The sequence below is a fragment of the Paralichthys olivaceus genome, chromosome 5 (assembly GCF_024713975.1).
Source record: "Paralichthys olivaceus isolate ysfri-2021 chromosome 5, ASM2471397v2, whole genome shotgun sequence".
NCBI classification, from domain to species: Eukaryota; Metazoa; Chordata; class Actinopteri; order Pleuronectiformes; family Paralichthyidae; genus Paralichthys; species Paralichthys olivaceus.
Window position 1 is genome coordinate 6,189,471 of NC_091097.1, and position 16,036 is coordinate 6,205,506.

At 44.4% G+C, this 16,036-nt stretch overlaps 4 protein-coding genes across 4 annotated transcripts; 2 read left to right on the forward strand and 2 right to left on the reverse strand.

Moving 5' to 3' along the window:
• Window positions 1-1,482: 1,482 nt before the first annotated feature.
• cox6a2 (cytochrome c oxidase subunit 6A2) lies at window positions 1,483-2,975 on the forward strand. Its single transcript, XM_020094446.2, has 4 exons — window positions 1,483-1,809; window positions 2,134-2,209; window positions 2,503-2,645; window positions 2,728-2,975. Exons 2-4 carry the CDS (start codon window positions 2,134-2,136, stop codon window positions 2,815-2,817), a joined length of 309 nt encoding a protein of 102 aa, XP_019950005.2. The 5' UTR covers window positions 1,483-1,809; the 3' UTR covers window positions 2,818-2,975.
• A 909-nt stretch (window positions 2,976-3,884) lies between these two features.
• Window positions 3,885-10,327, reverse strand: armc5 (armadillo repeat containing 5). Its single transcript, XM_020094593.2, has 8 exons — window positions 10,044-10,327; window positions 9,376-9,781; window positions 9,253-9,283; window positions 8,721-8,831; window positions 7,307-8,183; window positions 6,626-7,185; window positions 6,108-6,240; window positions 3,885-5,850 (listed from the first exon to the last, which is right to left on the reverse strand). The coding sequence occupies exons 2-8, from the start codon at window positions 9,772-9,774 to the stop codon at window positions 4,389-4,391; spliced, it is 3,573 nt and encodes a 1,190-aa protein (XP_019950152.2). The 5' UTR covers window positions 9,775-9,781; window positions 10,044-10,327; the 3' UTR covers window positions 3,885-4,388.
• A 39-nt stretch (window positions 10,328-10,366) lies between these two features.
• LOC109634240 (uncharacterized) lies at window positions 10,367-12,965 on the forward strand. Its single transcript, XM_020094595.2, has 2 exons — window positions 10,367-10,796; window positions 11,565-12,965. The coding sequence occupies exons 1-2, from the start codon at window positions 10,703-10,705 to the stop codon at window positions 12,173-12,175; spliced, it is 705 nt and encodes a 234-aa protein (XP_019950154.2). The 5' UTR covers window positions 10,367-10,702; the 3' UTR covers window positions 12,176-12,965.
• LOC109634239 (uncharacterized) lies at window positions 12,934-15,891 on the reverse strand. The gene is made up of 3 exons (XM_020094594.2): window positions 15,347-15,891; window positions 14,301-14,532; window positions 12,934-14,206 (listed from the first exon to the last, which is right to left on the reverse strand). Exons 1-3 carry the CDS (start codon window positions 15,659-15,661, stop codon window positions 13,494-13,496), a joined length of 1,260 nt encoding a protein of 419 aa, XP_019950153.2. The 5' UTR covers window positions 15,662-15,891; the 3' UTR covers window positions 12,934-13,493.
• Window positions 15,892-16,036: the final 145 nt, after the last annotated feature.

The window sequence follows — 16,036 nt, forward strand, 5'->3', positions numbered from 1 at the left end:
TACACCTATAGCAGCATAACTAAGGGATGGTTCAGGACTCACCTGATCCAGCCCTCACTATAGGATTTATCAAAAAGGAACGTTTTAAGTTTAACTTTAAATGCCGAGATGTCTGCCTCCCGAAAGTCTAGGCCTGAACAGCTCCATATGTCAATATTAACTCAGGGTCATAGCGCCACTGTTACAACTCTGATTTTGTCCAGGAGAAAAGGGAAGCAACACAGTGCCCATGGTGTCTGGCAACACAGCCTTTTATTGTTAAAGTGCTAAATATTTGCATAAACAACAATGAACAAAATTCAGGCACAGATGGTAACAGGTGGAGGGTGACACCAACTCATAAAATGAACCAAAAACAAGCCCTCTTCCTAATCTTAGTCCCTACACCTCTGACTGACAGTTTCAAAACAAAGAAAAACAGCCTAACGAACTGAACCTTCCACCAGTCTTTCATTAACGACCAAAACACAATCAGGCCATCACCCATAAAGACGAGGTGAAGGATTCCTTCACCTGTGGGTAAATAAGAGAGACTCCCCCAACTCTTAATCGGTACCAAGGAAAACGCAGAACGCCGTAACAGCCACCTACTGATTCGCCATGAAACAGGAAGTTATTTTTAACAGTGGAGTTAAAAATAATCCCAAATTGCTTAATCAGAGCCCTGACCTGAACAGATCTTTTAGTCTGTTTGTAGTGATTGTGATAGCGGCAACTTCTGTCAACAGGAAGTAGGCCTCGATTTACAACTACTTATTATTACTACATTAATTCGATTTACATTGAATTTTCCCAAGATTAGTGGGTGTGGTTCGATGTTGCGTGACGGACGCAGAAAGTGAAGAGTTTATCCTTCCCTTAGTGCACAAAATGCATGCAACACGGAGCCATTTCACCCGGTCCCCATCTGCCCTCCCCGGCGGTCACATCAGGTCCCGAGTTTGCAAGTGCTCAGGTCCACACAATGCTGCTTAGCAGCCCTAGTTGATATAGAATTTAGAAAATTAAACGATTTCTTTAAAATACAAATCTTTTCTATATTTTTATTTCTGTAAAATAAACATAATGGTCTGTATTTATATAGTGCTTTTCTAATCTTGATGAAAACTCAAGCGCATTACAGTATAGTTTTTTAATCCATTCATACAGTGCATCTATGGGCAGCACTTATCTTGCCCAAGGACACTTTGGCATGCAGATGGGGAAGACTGGGATTGAACGGGTTGGACGGCAACCGCTTTACCTCTTTACCCCTCAGCCATAGCCGCCCCGGCTAAACAGCCAACATAAACATCAGTGAAAGCCTCATATTTGCCAATCTTATCAGTGTAATGTTTTGACCCAGAGGGCCACCATATATCAGTGTTATGGTTGACAAATAAATTCAAAAATGCAAAACAAAAAATATATAATTTTGCATCTGTGCCCCACAACAGAGGACTGCCTGTCTGTCACTGCTGCTCCATAACTGAAACCAAAAGTGACTTCAGACTCACTGACTATGCCAAACAGTGGCCATTAACAAGGTTCTATCAGCCCTCTGTCCTTTCTTTATCCTGTTAATGCAGGCTTGACGTCCTCCACAGCAGCAAAACACCTCCTCCCTCTCTTAGTCACACATCAGCCCGCCTTTTGCACTTGCCCAAATATAAACTGCTTCTTGGCATAGAGACAGATTGAAATAGGGAGGAGTCTGACACAGTGAGTTCAGCTCAGGACAGACTGAAGGACAAACAAGCGTAAAAAGGAGGATTGGACGGAAAAACAGGAGGGGATCAAAACACACACAATATTACCAGCTGAGTAAAAGTAAGTTCTCACTTGACTTTCTTGTATGAGTTTGGGAAGAGTTGTTACAACTCTTGATTCACAGCAACACCAGTAGGCCTCGCCGCAACCCTTAGATATAGATATTGTTCAACAAGTGCGTGCAGCTTCCTTTTACCCGACATTTCAGCTGTTGTGTTTTTGGCTCAGAGTAAAGCTCATCAAGGCTCCTGTAATATTCAAAATACATAAGCATGAACTAAGTTTTCTTTTACATGACATTAAAGTGTATTGTCACCATCCTGGTGTGATATTTTAAAGGGTATCTTCAACTCAAAGTGTTAATATTTCTTGTGTCCTCTACAGATGTCTGTGTCTCCAGTGGCTGTGGCGGCTCGTCGTGCACTGGCTGCAGCGTCACATGCAAGCCATGAGGGAAAAGGTCAGTGTGTCTTCACCGACTTGCTCGATCAAATGCAACCAAACTGGACAAAGCCTCCAGATCCAGAGCTGCAGCAGCTGCACCGAGTCGTGTTTACTGTAGTTGTTTCCTTAAGTGAAATGGCTGCAGAGTTGGCAGCCAGCCTGCACAATCCTGCACTTTGGCACCAACCTATTTTATTACCGATATGGGTTTTCATGAAGACACAGTCACTTTAATGTGTTTTTTGCTTTGTTCCAGTAGATACTGTCAGGCTGCGTTCTGCGCTTCAGCCAGCTTTCTTTTTTTTACAGCAAAGACCTGGAAGATCATGAGCTTTGTGCTGGCCTTGCCTGGTGTCGGTGTGTGCTGGCTCAATGCTCACATGAAGGGCCAGGCTCATTCACATGAGCAGCCAGAATTTGTACCGTATCCCCACTTGCGTATCCGCACCAAGGTAAGTCCCGGCTGGCCCTCGCACTCTCACATTTTCAGCATGATTTACTCCTAGTAATAAGGAAATGATCTCTCCCCTCCAGAAATTTCCCTGGGGCGATGGAAACCACAGTCTGTTCCACAACCCTCACACTAATGCCCTGCCTGACGGCTACGAGAGCATCCATCACTGAGGGGCAGCCGCATCCTGCTGCATACTTAAAAAGAAACTCCAGCCTGCAGTGTACTCGGCTTAATTATCCAGACCAGGGGTCCAAGCAGTACCGCCATCAAGCAGTACCGCCATCAAGCAGTACACCCAGACAGGAATAAAACTACTTTGTGCTATGTCTTAATGAGTCCTTTTTCATTATTTTAATTGAGAGTATTACTCAATTTAATTAACACTTAAGTGGTCTTAAATATGTTTCTGGGACAAGAATAATTTTACATTTCATTATACAGACCATTTTCAACTATATCAGGTTTTACATTTGAATGCACCGCTTTTTCATTAGGCCCTTTTTGAAACTACCACTAGAGGTTGGCAAATTCAAAAATGTTCACATGAAGCATTTATGGGCTTTAAAGCATCAGGTTGCTTTAAGTATAACAAAATCCCATGAAAATACAGAAACCAAACAAATAGTCCTACAAATAGGGTATTCACGACTACTGCAATAAAGTAGTTGTCAACTATCCTCATAAAGTAGCCGACTAGTCCATTAATCATGGGAGATTATTAACACATTATTAACAATATTAACACCGATCGAGGCTGACATTGTGGTACACACAAAATCATTAGCTCTGCCAAGGTTATGCAAATACTATTGGACAGATTACCACAAAATGTGGTGGAAGGATACAGTATGGGTCAGCAAAGAAAACATTACATTTTAGTGTTTGGTGGTCCAGATCAGGAGGTGGATCAAGGAATTACTTCTCACTTTCTTATTCATTGCAAGAACAGTTTGGTTGATTTCTCAGAGAAAAATTTAAATTAAAATCTGGAGATATTGAAATGTGGTAGCTTTCATAAGGGGACTGTTGGGCCTTTGTGGATGTATGCCAAGTTAAAGCCAACAACTGTTATGACCAACTGATGTTCACTAAAGCCATGCAGTCAGCTTGCTGCCACCATTCAGTTTCCACACACTCAAACAAAAAGAAGCTCCACACACTCAAAAATTAAGAAGCTCCACACACTCAAACAATAAGAAACTCCACACACTCAAACAATAAGAAACAGAGAGCAAAGTGATGTTCCAACAATATATTCAGAGACATACATTTCTATGCAGCAGGTTTAAACCTATGCACTGTATATCTGCTTTTTTCCATATAATCTCTATGTACAAAATAAACAACTGGCTCCTTATCAACCCTGACAATTCCAGTACTTCCAGCTAAATGACATTTATCAGATGCATTGTAGTCATGTGCTTAGACTTTGTCCAAAAAAAAAATTTTAAATTAAAAATAATCACAATACACATGTCATTAGAGGTTAATCTGTCACTGGTAAATTATAACAAAATGGTTTCATGCTGGCACAGGCTATACTTTATACCATTTATACAATAAAATTATGAAAATAAATCAAGGGTCAGTTCTTTTAATGCTGGAGAAATTCATACAGCATGTTCCTCAGATTAGTTCCTGCACATGTACTATCATGTTATTTCATAAATTTAATACAATGATAACTTAAAAATAATTGTATATCAAGCCCCATTATATCTGTGGCCTATGAACTCCCTGCTCAACTCAGAGCTACTGTGGCCAAACTTAGTAAATCCTGTTTCAGAGTCTCTGCACAGTCGGCCTCTCTGGCAAGTCTGCGGAGGCAATCAGCAGCGAGGGAGGAGGACAAGAAGGGTCGAGGACAGTCCTGACTACCCAGCAGCAGAGACAAACAGGCCCGGCCCAGTGCTGGGTAACTGTAGCGCTGGGAAAACCAGTAAACCTGTAGGAGGAGAGAAGCCAGATCCCCACCTCCTGCATCAGTGTCTGAGTCCTGAGCTGCTGATTTCAGAAGCTGGGACGAACTTTTATTTAGGTTCTTTTGTTTTAACTTTGACTCCTCTAAATTAAATGATTTGTCCACAATTGACACACAGCTTGACTTGGAACTCACACTTTTGACTGTCTTGGAACTTGAACCGACACCTCTTTTAACTGCTCCAACAAAAGAGACCTTTTTACTGTGCATTTGCTGTGGGGAACTGTTCGCTTTCTTTGCCTTTCCTGGTAAATCTTCGGTCTGCATCTCAAAACCGGTCAGCTCTAGCTCAGATGTTCGCTGAGTCAGTTTCTCCTCGGCAGACTCTTGGCATTCTTGATCCATTTGAGCTGCAGCTTTTTCAGGGTTGTCCTCTGTAGGAGCCAGATCAGCTCTAGTAGCAGCAGCCTTGGTGGCGCAAGACAGAAGACACGACTCACAGACATCCTCCAACTCTCTCTGCAACTCTGTCACCAAAAATCTACAAGCTCCAATCATCATCTCACCCAAAGGTGTTTTCTGGAAGTCTGCTGCTAACTGGCTTCTGCTCCTCAGTCCCTCAAGGTACAATGAGTCAAAGATGTGACACTGTCTGCCCCTCTCTCCTTCATCCTCTTCCCTTGTTGATTCTCTGTCCTTGGTGAGACGACATCCATGTAGGTAATGCAGCACTGGTAGTAGCATGCCCGTGCTGACATCCTTGATGCGGATGGGTTCTCCTGCATTACCCTGAGCTTCTCCAAATCCGCCTCTCAGCAGAGCCCTAAAGTACTCAGAGCCCACACTCTCTGTCCCCTCCACCCCAGCCACAGCCTCTCTATTCGCTGGGACCTGAGTCCCGTCATCCAGCAGCAAGCGAAGGTCAAAGTTTGAGAGACTATAAGGGCATTTGTCCGTTAGCCGAGGCTTTTTTGAGGGAGGTGGCAAAACTCTGCCAACTTTACTGGCTGAGTGTGTTACAGCTAGATTTACATGTTTTTTGGCAAGTTCAGTTTTCATGTTACTTGTCAGTGCAGACAGGCATTCACTCAGGAGAGAAAAGTAGAGTGAGTGGACCTGAGAGGTCTGACCTGCATGGTGTGAATTAAAGTCAGAAAGCAATCTTCCACATTCAGCAGGGTTGTCTTCACCCAAACCATCTTCATCATCACATCCAAGTGGCTGCAGAGCCAAGAGCAACCCACCACCGTCCAAAAGAAGTTTCTTCAACAGGGATGTGTTGCTGTTTAAGAGAAAGACAGTCCATTAAGTTAAAATACAAACCTCTCTTTCTGCTGTTCGCAAGTTTCATCAACTTAAAGCAGACACTAGTTGATACCTTTGCAACAATTTTCTCTTAACAACAGAAAAAGATTATGTGGGAACAAAAGAAAATGTTTTATCAGGATATGAACTTAATTTAAATTGTCAAATATAAAAAAGGAATTTTAATTTTCAGTTTTGAAAATCTCATGATAACAAAGCACTTCCTCTACTCACCTGCTGATAAATGGCAGAGACAGTGCACAGTTCATCTTGTCCGAATCGGAGCCGGACATCATCACATGTGCAAGAACCCCAGAGCCAAAGCCAGACTCACACTGGACACGCAGATTAGTGAGAAGTGCAACACCTACACAGACATTTAGCAAACAGTTAGAAACTGGTCATGTACAAAATGAAAATATCACACAAAAGGATAACACCAAAAAAACCCAAACTATACCCAACCCTACCATTCACCTGTTTATTCAAACAGAATTATTTGTTAATGTCATGAAGGCGATGCTGTGATCGACAACACCACTTGCTGTTCACCTGTTTAGTCATAGTTTATTGATATTCAACATATCATGCATCCAAATTGCACCTAATTTGACACTGCACTTCCTTGGGCCCTTAAAAATACACATGCCAATGACAAATTTTGAATTGCACAGCAGGAACAACTAATTCAATAATGTACTCTAAAATAGTGCTGCATATCAACTCTTCCCTTGTTAAGATATTCATCTTACCTAGTTGTTTAACTTTGGCTTTTACTCGGTCCGTCTGCCTCTCTTCCCCTTCAAACCCTCCCTCTCTCTGACAGAGATAGTGGTATATCAATCCCACTGATCCCGTTCGGACCAACGCCTGCAGACAGTTTGGGTTGCAGCTCAGTCTGCAAAGCATACGGAAGCACCTGCTGCTGGGGTCCTGGTGCTGGGTGAGGTAGCAGAGCAAGCCAGACATGACGCCTGAGCTGATCAGAGCGGCGCTTGGATCTGTGGCGTGGGAGAAGCATGACAGCAGCAGCAGGATGGGCGACTCGGTGGTCCAGGGTTCAGGGTGGTAAGGGTGGTGGTAAGCCATCGGGCGGGGAGTAGAGGGAAGATTGTCAGGAGTGACCTTAGTCGCAGGAGCTGTCGAATGAGCCCGCTGCCTCTTTCTGTGAGGGGATGAGAACTTTGATGGGGCTGAGGTTTGAAGGGATGAAGACGTAGGGATCTGAAGATTGCCCCATTCTCCATCAACACCAGAGGAATCCAACAGCTCACCCTCAGAGGAGATGAGTCCCTCAGACACCAACCAGGATCTGGGGAGAAAGTAAGAGGGAGCACTATAAAGATGTGGATGAACAATAGTGGAAAGTAAAAATAATACAATCACTCACAGGAAAAATACAAAAAGAAAGAAGTGTGTTTCATTTTCTATACCTGAGGCTTTGAAAGCTTGACGAACCAGCTTCCTCCTTCTTGTAGCTCTCAGGAGCAGGAAAGTCAAAAGAGTCAAAGCCTGCTGTGGGCAGTAGCTCAGTGGGAGACATGTTTGACGTTGTGCTCACATCCAACTTCTCAGCACATTGCTCCTCTCCTCTGGTGAGCTGTACTAGTCGTGCTATAAGCAGAGGGACCAGCCCTAACTCTTGCAGCTGCTCCATGGCAGATTCATCAAAAACAAAGTCTACACAAGCGACAATGATGAGCCAGGAAAGAGGATGATTCTGATGGGCGGACAAAAAGCCAGTTAACACCTCCAGTCCACCGCTCTCCTTAACCTTGGCCCGGTTGACCGCCTCCTTGCAGCACAAGCACAGTGCCTTGAGGAAGACTCCTGACTTCAGTGGGTCCTTTTTGACTTCCTCTGTGAACTTCTGAATGACACCCAGTGACCCCACCAGAGGACGCAGGCAGCCTTGGGAGCACATGTTGGCCAGAGTTTTCAGTGCCAACTCCTCAAAAGGTTTTCCAGCCTCCCCTGATGTCATGACGCCAAGTTGTGCAAGGACCCCAGAGCGGGACACTTCCCTGGCACATTCAATGCCACAGCCCCGGGTCAGCTCGTGTAGGGTCTTTAGTGCCGCCCGCCTCAGCCCCAGGGGATATTCTGGAGCGATGAGAGGAGCGAGAGCAGATAAGGTCCCCTGGGTGAGCAAAGACAGGCGGTTCGAGGGAGAATCCGAGAGGTAGCCAAGCGCCCGAGCAGCCGACTGAGCACACTCCAGTTTAGGACAGGGTTCTTTTGGTAGAGCAGCAGTGGGGGAGGACGGGGCAGAGGAAAGAGACACGCAGAGGAGGAGAAGAGGAACACCACCTATATGAAAAAAAGAATGGTTTATTTTATGACTTTTGGCATTTGAAAAGAAATTTCCAATTTAAATACGTGTGACCTCAGGGTCTCCTTAGACTTAAATCTTATGATGAGAGAATAACATATTTGGATGTATTGCACATATGTTATTTCCATCCACTGAACATTTATGGTAAGTGGCTGTGGGAAATGGAGATGAACACATTTTCAAAATGTCTTGTCGACCAACAGCCCAAGAGCCAAACACATTAATTTTACTAAAATACAAAACAAAGAAAAGAAGCATCTCGATAACGCACATTTTTGAAACAACAATTAAGATACTTGTAGACAATAAATATCGCACACACCTACTGGATGGGTAACCTAATTCTTGAGTATGAGTCTCATCTGTTACTGTCATCACAATTTGTCATACAGTGACAATAATATAAAATGTGATTACCCTGTTTGAATGTCTGTCTACCAATGATAAGCAGAATACCAAGAATGGGATACAATGTGACTGAAATTGTGAACATCTTATCCTTTAATACTTACCAGATGAGTGGATGAGTGCACAGCTCTCTGGATCCATGGCCAAGTTCCCCAAAGATCGGGCCGCTCGGTTCTGGATGGTCTCCTGGGCCACATTTCTCTTCAGGATCCCCACTGACAGAATCAAGAAATATTTTTTTAATCTTCAGAAAAATACCATGGCTTTAATGTCTGAAACACTAAAGCCTGACCAATTTTTTGGTTGGCCGATATAAAAAGGGTGATGTGAGCCTTTCACAGACTTAGCATCATTTTAGATATGAAAATATTAATGTTACAGGATAAACATTAAGGAAAAGTTATGCATTTCTGTCTTTTTTTTTAATGATGTTTACGTTATATTTTACGTTGTTCACGTTATATTTTACGTTGTTTACATTTAAACTTGTTTAAGTTTTGATTGTATTTTGTTTTCTTTTTATTCATAGTTATTTCTAATAACTTTAACAGTTAAAATGTGTAAAATATTCACTCTTCTCTGTCATAAAGGTTTGATAATTATATTTCAGACATGAGAATGTATAAAATCACTCACCTATGGTATTTATTCCATCAAGTTTACGCACCTAGAATAAAAAGGAAAAAATTGAACGTGAAAATGTTTAATTACTTCTTTAGTCAAAACATCTTTAGAAAGTAATTATTTGTTAGGCTCTACCTCTATACGTGTCTTCAGCTCGGTGCAGCAGTTTGCCAGGATGCTCAGAGCCAGGTCCAGTACTTTCCTGGAGCACTCTGGGTCTTTGAGTAGGTCCAGCAGGGGAGGGAGACCCCCTTGAGTCCTGAATCTGGAGATGCCAGCGTCACCCTTGATGTGCTGCATGCGGATGGTGAGCAGGGCTCTCCACTGAGACGTTTTGGACCTCTTGTCCGTTTCTCTGCCACCACCTGCGTCTGTCTTGCCACTCCCGGGATGGTCTGCCCCTGGTCGAGGTTTGTAGAGGTGAGCCAAGCACCAGGTCAGAGAGGACTCTGGGGTTGATGGTGATGATGCATGACCATCTCTGGAGGCTGCTCGAGACTGTTTCCCTTCACCTTGCACAGATGCTGCAGCCATGATCCCTCTGGAAGTCAGAAAACCGCGTCACTTAGTTTCGTCTAAGGTTATAAACAAAGTGAGGCATCAGTGAAGGCCTCCAGTCAAACATTCAGCGATGACATGTTTACAAAATAACGATTAAAAATACTTAGCAAATTGCGGGTGAAATATGTTCTTATTACTGCCAGTTCATTCTTATTCGAAAAAAAAAAAGTTTAGACCAAAAACACAATCAGCTGTGGTCAGAGAACTACAGATACCAGCATGAAGAATTGAAGTTGTACCACCTGACGCCGCGGACGCTGTCGGGAGATGGAGTTCCAGCTGCTTCGGTCCACTCCCTACAAAACAGGCCTACATGGTGAGGAGGCCGAACAAGCGTTATTCTGCGTGGTGGACGTGTATTTTCTCAGTGTACCATCTTTTTGCACAACACCTGACGAACCAAAGCTCTACTGCGGCAATGTTTTGTCACCACTGGCCGAATAATCTTTGTGAAACAGAATGCAATCGCCTGCGTTAGCCGCTAACGCCATCTTTAGCCAAACAACTAAACAGGGGCGGTTGAGGGAGTGAGCAGGGAGCGAGGAGGTGGGGCGGTAAGAGACGTCATGGGAATTGTAGTTCAAAGCGTCGCTGGTCATTGGCGACAGTAATGTGTTTCCACTCCTAAGGAAAACTACATTCCCAGTGGCAGCGAGCATTGGTGGCCTACGTTGAATAACTCCGGGCGTTAAGGGATTGTAGTTCAATTGGTCGACGCGGTTACAGAGAAGCCTTCGTGTTTCGGTAAAAAACAGACTACACGTACCATGATGCAAAGCGACGTTGTTATTCTCATCGTTTTACTCAACGCGAGGAATTGCATCGGTGCCTCCGAGGGGTTGTTAAACTCCACGATAGATAAATAAACAACTTTAACTGTGATGGTTTCGGTTTTGACAACATGGAGGTGATCGAGACCATCGTCATACAGAGCGCTGCAGTGGAGGGGAAGGAGGCGGTGGTGTCCAGTGTGGATGGAGATAAAACTAAAGCAGGTTCGTATTCATAGCTTGAAGTGAAACAGTGGTGCATGAAGCGAGGAGGGCCCGATGAGTGCGCTGTCGGCGCTCAGTGCGGAGTCATCAACCATGATTCACGACATGAGTCAGAGCTAGAGATTGTCTGATGACATAGAGCTTCACATAGATGTTCCATTCAGACTGCCAGAGAAACGATCAAACTTTAAAGAGACACCTACATGTGTGTTTAACTGTAAACACACAAACGCCATTTTATCATCACATCACAATTTAGTGTTTCACACTGTCCTGGACGCTGCGATGCTGGCGTGCAGTAAACATTTGGGACATCTACATTTTGATATATTTTTTAAAAGTTTACACCGCCAAAAAGTGGGCGGCCCCCGCCACCAGCGATCGCTCTGAGTGGGAATCTGGAAAGGTGGGCTCATTTTCAAATCTATGCTGAACCCCTGAACCACCACATTGTCTACTTTCCAGAGATGTCCCCCAGTCTCTCCTGTCCCTCCATGTTCTCAGACATGGCTGCTTCAGTCTCATACACACACTGCTCAGACAGAAATCTCATCTGAAGTCGAGGACTTCTCGCCTCAAGAGTTTCCTGGCAGCCAAGACCACCGCTGCCTGTGCCTGTGTTTCGAATTTCGAGTACACAATGCTTCTCAGACACGGTTAAGTTTCAAACGGCTGAGGACAACCGTGGTATTCAGAGACATTTAGCCCTTTACTGGTCTTAAAAATATATTTATAATTGACATGATTTACCTTTGTTTTCCTGTGCAGAATTTATTTGGACAATGCAGGCCACATGGCACCTCATCAACACCCGACTGGAAATGGATCAGGATTTTGACCAGCCAGTGTGCAAGAAAAAGAAACTTTGGGAGATGGTGGCAGAAAAGGTGAATGCCAAACTGAGGGAGTCGGAGGTCACGGATGTCACTGTGAAGGCGTACGAGTGTGATCTCAAATGGAGAAACATGCTGGCAACATACAGGAAGAACGCAGAGCGTGCCAAGAGGCTCGGGGAGGCCAGAGTCCACTGGGAGTTCTTCAAGGCCATGCATGAGGTCCTGGGCAAGAGAAGGGAGGAGGTTGAAGCCCAGCGAAGAGCAAATCTCAGCGGCTCTAAAGTAGGACGGGTCATAGCCAGCAAGAAGTTCATCCCTATCCTCCCCACACCTCCTGCAACAGCCACTCCCTGCCCTGCCCGTCCGCCACAGGACGTCCTGCAGCTGTACATGGAGCTGCAGGAGAGGAAGATGAACATGTGGGCCCAGCAGAAAGCCTTGGAGGAGAGAAAGATAGAGGCCATCAACAACCTGGCCCAGGCCATCTCCAACCTGGCTCAGCAGAACAGCACACAGCTTTCGAAGGACGGACATTTGGCCTGAAGAAATGAGACGTGGAACTGAACTTCTTACCAAAAACTTTTATGATACTGTTCAGAGAAAACTTTGTATTATATGTTTTTAGAAATTTAACATGTTGGCAAATGTGTTCTCTTACAGTTTATACAGTAGTTAGATTTTGTGAAGCTAAACATATTTCAAGGAAAATAGTTTGGGACAGGAGGTCTGGCCATGCGAGCATGTGAGGAACTGAATATCAGACCAAAGGACCATGTTAGTTACAGAAAAGTTTTTATTAGTCCTTAATTCTGCATTGACAGATCATATTTTATTTTTATATGCTTTATGTCAAATGAGGTGAAACTCCCTATGAAAAATCCTTTTAAGGGTTGCTGGAGCTAATTCCAGGTGACATTGGGCAAGAGTCAGAGTTCACCCAGGTCCACAGGTCGCCGTTCATACTCGCATTCACAGTTTATGAGTCTCCAATCAACCCCTAATCTGCGTCTCTTTAGACTGTAAGGGGAAGCCAGACATGGGGTGAACATGCAAACACCACACAGACAGACAATGGTCATGCCAAGATTCAAACCAAGAAACCTCTTTTTTCTTGAAAAATGTATTTCATATTTGACATACCCATGATGATAAGCCACAGTAATAACTCACATATTTGTGGCGTAAATCATTTTAGTTCAGAAATCAATGAAAAGTCTTCATAAGCAAACCTTTTCCTGTTATCTGATTGTAGATAGGAGACTAGGTGTGTGTGTGTGTCTGTGTAGTCAGACCCTGACAGATTTTTGTTAAAATAAAACTTTATTTTACAGGAGAGTGAACACTAGTTGTTTTGGACATGCACTGAAGAACTTGGCAGTTTCTCTGTACTTTCTCTGGAGTGAAATGTCAGAGTGAGACGCTCCACAGCCTGACCCATAAAGTCCATGGTAATCCAGGGGAAGTCGATATGTGCAGAAGTCGAACACAGCAGGGGAGTAGGGGGTTGAGGAAAATTTTAAAAAACAAAAATAAAACAAATATCTCTTGGTGGTAAAGCTGTGACATATCTGTAGAAGCCACAGACTAGAATGTCAAGAGAGTTTGTGGTGATAAGAGCTGACGACCGTGTTGGGTTGCTGGGGAAAAAAAAAATCAAGTGATCTATGCAGCAGAGATAATGCATCACTTCCTGCCTCTGTCTGCTGCACCTGGCTGCTTCATCTCTCATCTCACACTTCTGTGCAGAGAACCTCCTGTTACATTGTGCATGGGTGAAAGGGAAACCCTGGGTAAACTCCGTCTAGCAAATTCTCCAGATTTTACCCAGAGGACATTTCTGAAAATGGCTTTACAGATGTCATCAAGATTCAAAGCTTTTCAACAACAAATCTGAAATGGCGTCACGTTTGCATATGCCTTCATCATCCACTTCTCCCTCCCCCTCTTGGGTTATGGTTTCCTCTCTCTCCACTTCTCCTTGAACCACCCATCCCATGTCCAAAAACGCATTGTGCAACACACAGGCGGTCAGCACAACAGTTCTGGCTCGAGTGTAGCTCCCAATATCCAGATACCTTAGCCTCTGAAATCTGGCTCTCAGGTTGGCAATGGCCTGATCCGCAATGTGAAAGTGCTCCTCCAGTGTCTTGTTGAAGAGCTCCTCTCTCTGTCCTTGACTTGTGACATATTGAGTTAAAATGTGAGTTGTGAGTGTGTAACCAGCTCTGGCTATAAGGCAGGAGCCTGGAGGCATCAGTTCAGGATGCTGTTGAAGTTTGTCTCTGAGAGCACTGCCTCTGTCGATGTCTGATCCTTTACTGATTCTGCAATGGAGGAACCGGCCTCTGCGGTCACATAAAAGCTCAAGGTTTAACCAGGAGTCTGGATGGGCCTCCTCCTTCATCCTCTTCACCTCAGGCACTGTGCTCTCCACATCATGTTTCCCAATAGGCAGGCGGATAGGGATGCGAGTGTGTCCCAACACTCCCAGCACCTGAGGAACACTTTGCTCTCCGTCTTCTTGCCCCTTCACTTGAATGGAGATCGGGAAAAGGACGTCCACTGCATCTTCACCTGGAGAATACAGAGAAAATATCACCATTATCATGTTCTGTTTCTGCAATCATGTACAACATTGTATTGCCCGCCCCCTCCGTCATCAACCCACCAACTGGCCATCTGATTTGCATCTCCTCCAGTGTGTTGACACGCTCACAGAAAGAAAAGAAGATCTTGTGGATGTTTCCTTTCTCCACAAGGAAGCGGCGGGACACTGAGCCGTAGCTCACACGCTCAGAGAGCAGGGTGAGGGACAGCAGGATGGTGTGGGACAGAGAGAGGCGAGCCCGACCCACCAAACGAGCCCGCGATTTGGAGCTGTGAAGCAGGTCTGTGATGTACTAATGAAACAAAAAGAAAATCCTGTTACATTAGCCAACATCAGCAGATTCAACAAGTATCAGGTGAAATGTATGATTCATGCTGGATTACAAGCACAGTGGGCCCCAAAAAGTTATTTTTAAAAGCTGATACAGTTGCCTAATTACTTAAGAGGTTTGCACTAAAACATTACTGCTTCATTATTACTAATGTGCACCATAAACGGTGTATCAAGATATGAAAGCTCCTTGAAAGTCAAGTCAAAGCATCTCGATCATCCCCTGGTGGCTGGCTTCAGTATAGATCATTAACCCCACCTCCATGTTAGTGGATGGTACATGAACCAAAGCAAAACGCCAAAATAAATATAAAATACAATTTTGATTGTTTCTGTTTGTGTGTTCAACTCCAACTGTTCACTTTTCTAAATTAGTTTAAATTTAATTGCTCGTTTTGAGGTAATAAAAACAGCTGAGACTGACTCCATCGGTCGGCAGGTATCAAGGGCTCCAGTCCTCTGGCTCCAAATGATGTCATTGTATTGTTAATGGGAGGAAGTACAGACACGTCCAATTTTAAATACAGTCTATTATGTGTATTTTACACACCGTTATAGTCTTGAACTATAACAATCATTCGGTTATGGGACTCATGCGCTTTGTGTGCGTGTGTGTAGGGGGCCCTAGTCCCTTTTGCCTGGCGGCCCCCAAAGTCCTGTAGGAAGCACGTGGGGGAACCCTGTGTTTAGTGTATGTGCAAACAAGTGGAGCCAAACTCTCTTTGACAGATTGTTCTTTAAAGAGTCTCAGATATGTTGGAGGACATCATGATCACCTTCACCGCGGCACTGTCCACAGACTCCAGTCGTCCCTGGGGCTCTGCTGGGGTCTCCTCCACTTGGGGCCCGCATGCTGTCGCCGCTGTGTGTAAAACCTGGGGCTCCACGTGTGGTTGACTCTGCAGTACGTGTAGGTACACAGCCGGAGGAGGCTGGGCTCTGAGCTCGGACAACAGCTCAGCCTCCAGGATCTCCTCCACCGCCAGGTCCAGCCGCTGCTCCAGCTCGCCCGCAGAGAGGGGCTGCCACTCCCGCCCCACCATGTCCAGCACGGCTCTCCCCGCCGATAAGACACACTCACTGGCGTCCATCAGTGGACGGCGATCCTTTAACCCACTTCCCCCGAGTCGGTGTAAGACCACGGATTATCGGCTTTGTCGCTTGTCGCAGAAACACGAGGTGTGTACAGTTGTTGTTGTTGTTAGCACACTGCTAAGCTAGTTGACGAGCTAACGTATGCTGCGTTTGAGTGCCGTCTGAGTACAAGGAAAGTTGATGCGAGTTGCGTTTAGGAACCGTGAGCATTTATAAATCACCGTTTGCAAAACGGAATCGTCAAAAACGTATTTGTTTATTTACTTTATACATTTTGTAACTTTATAAATCAGTTTTAAACGGCAACATTTCATTGATTGTTCAATAAGTCAAACAGAATATTATTATTATTTATCAAACTTTTTTATTTT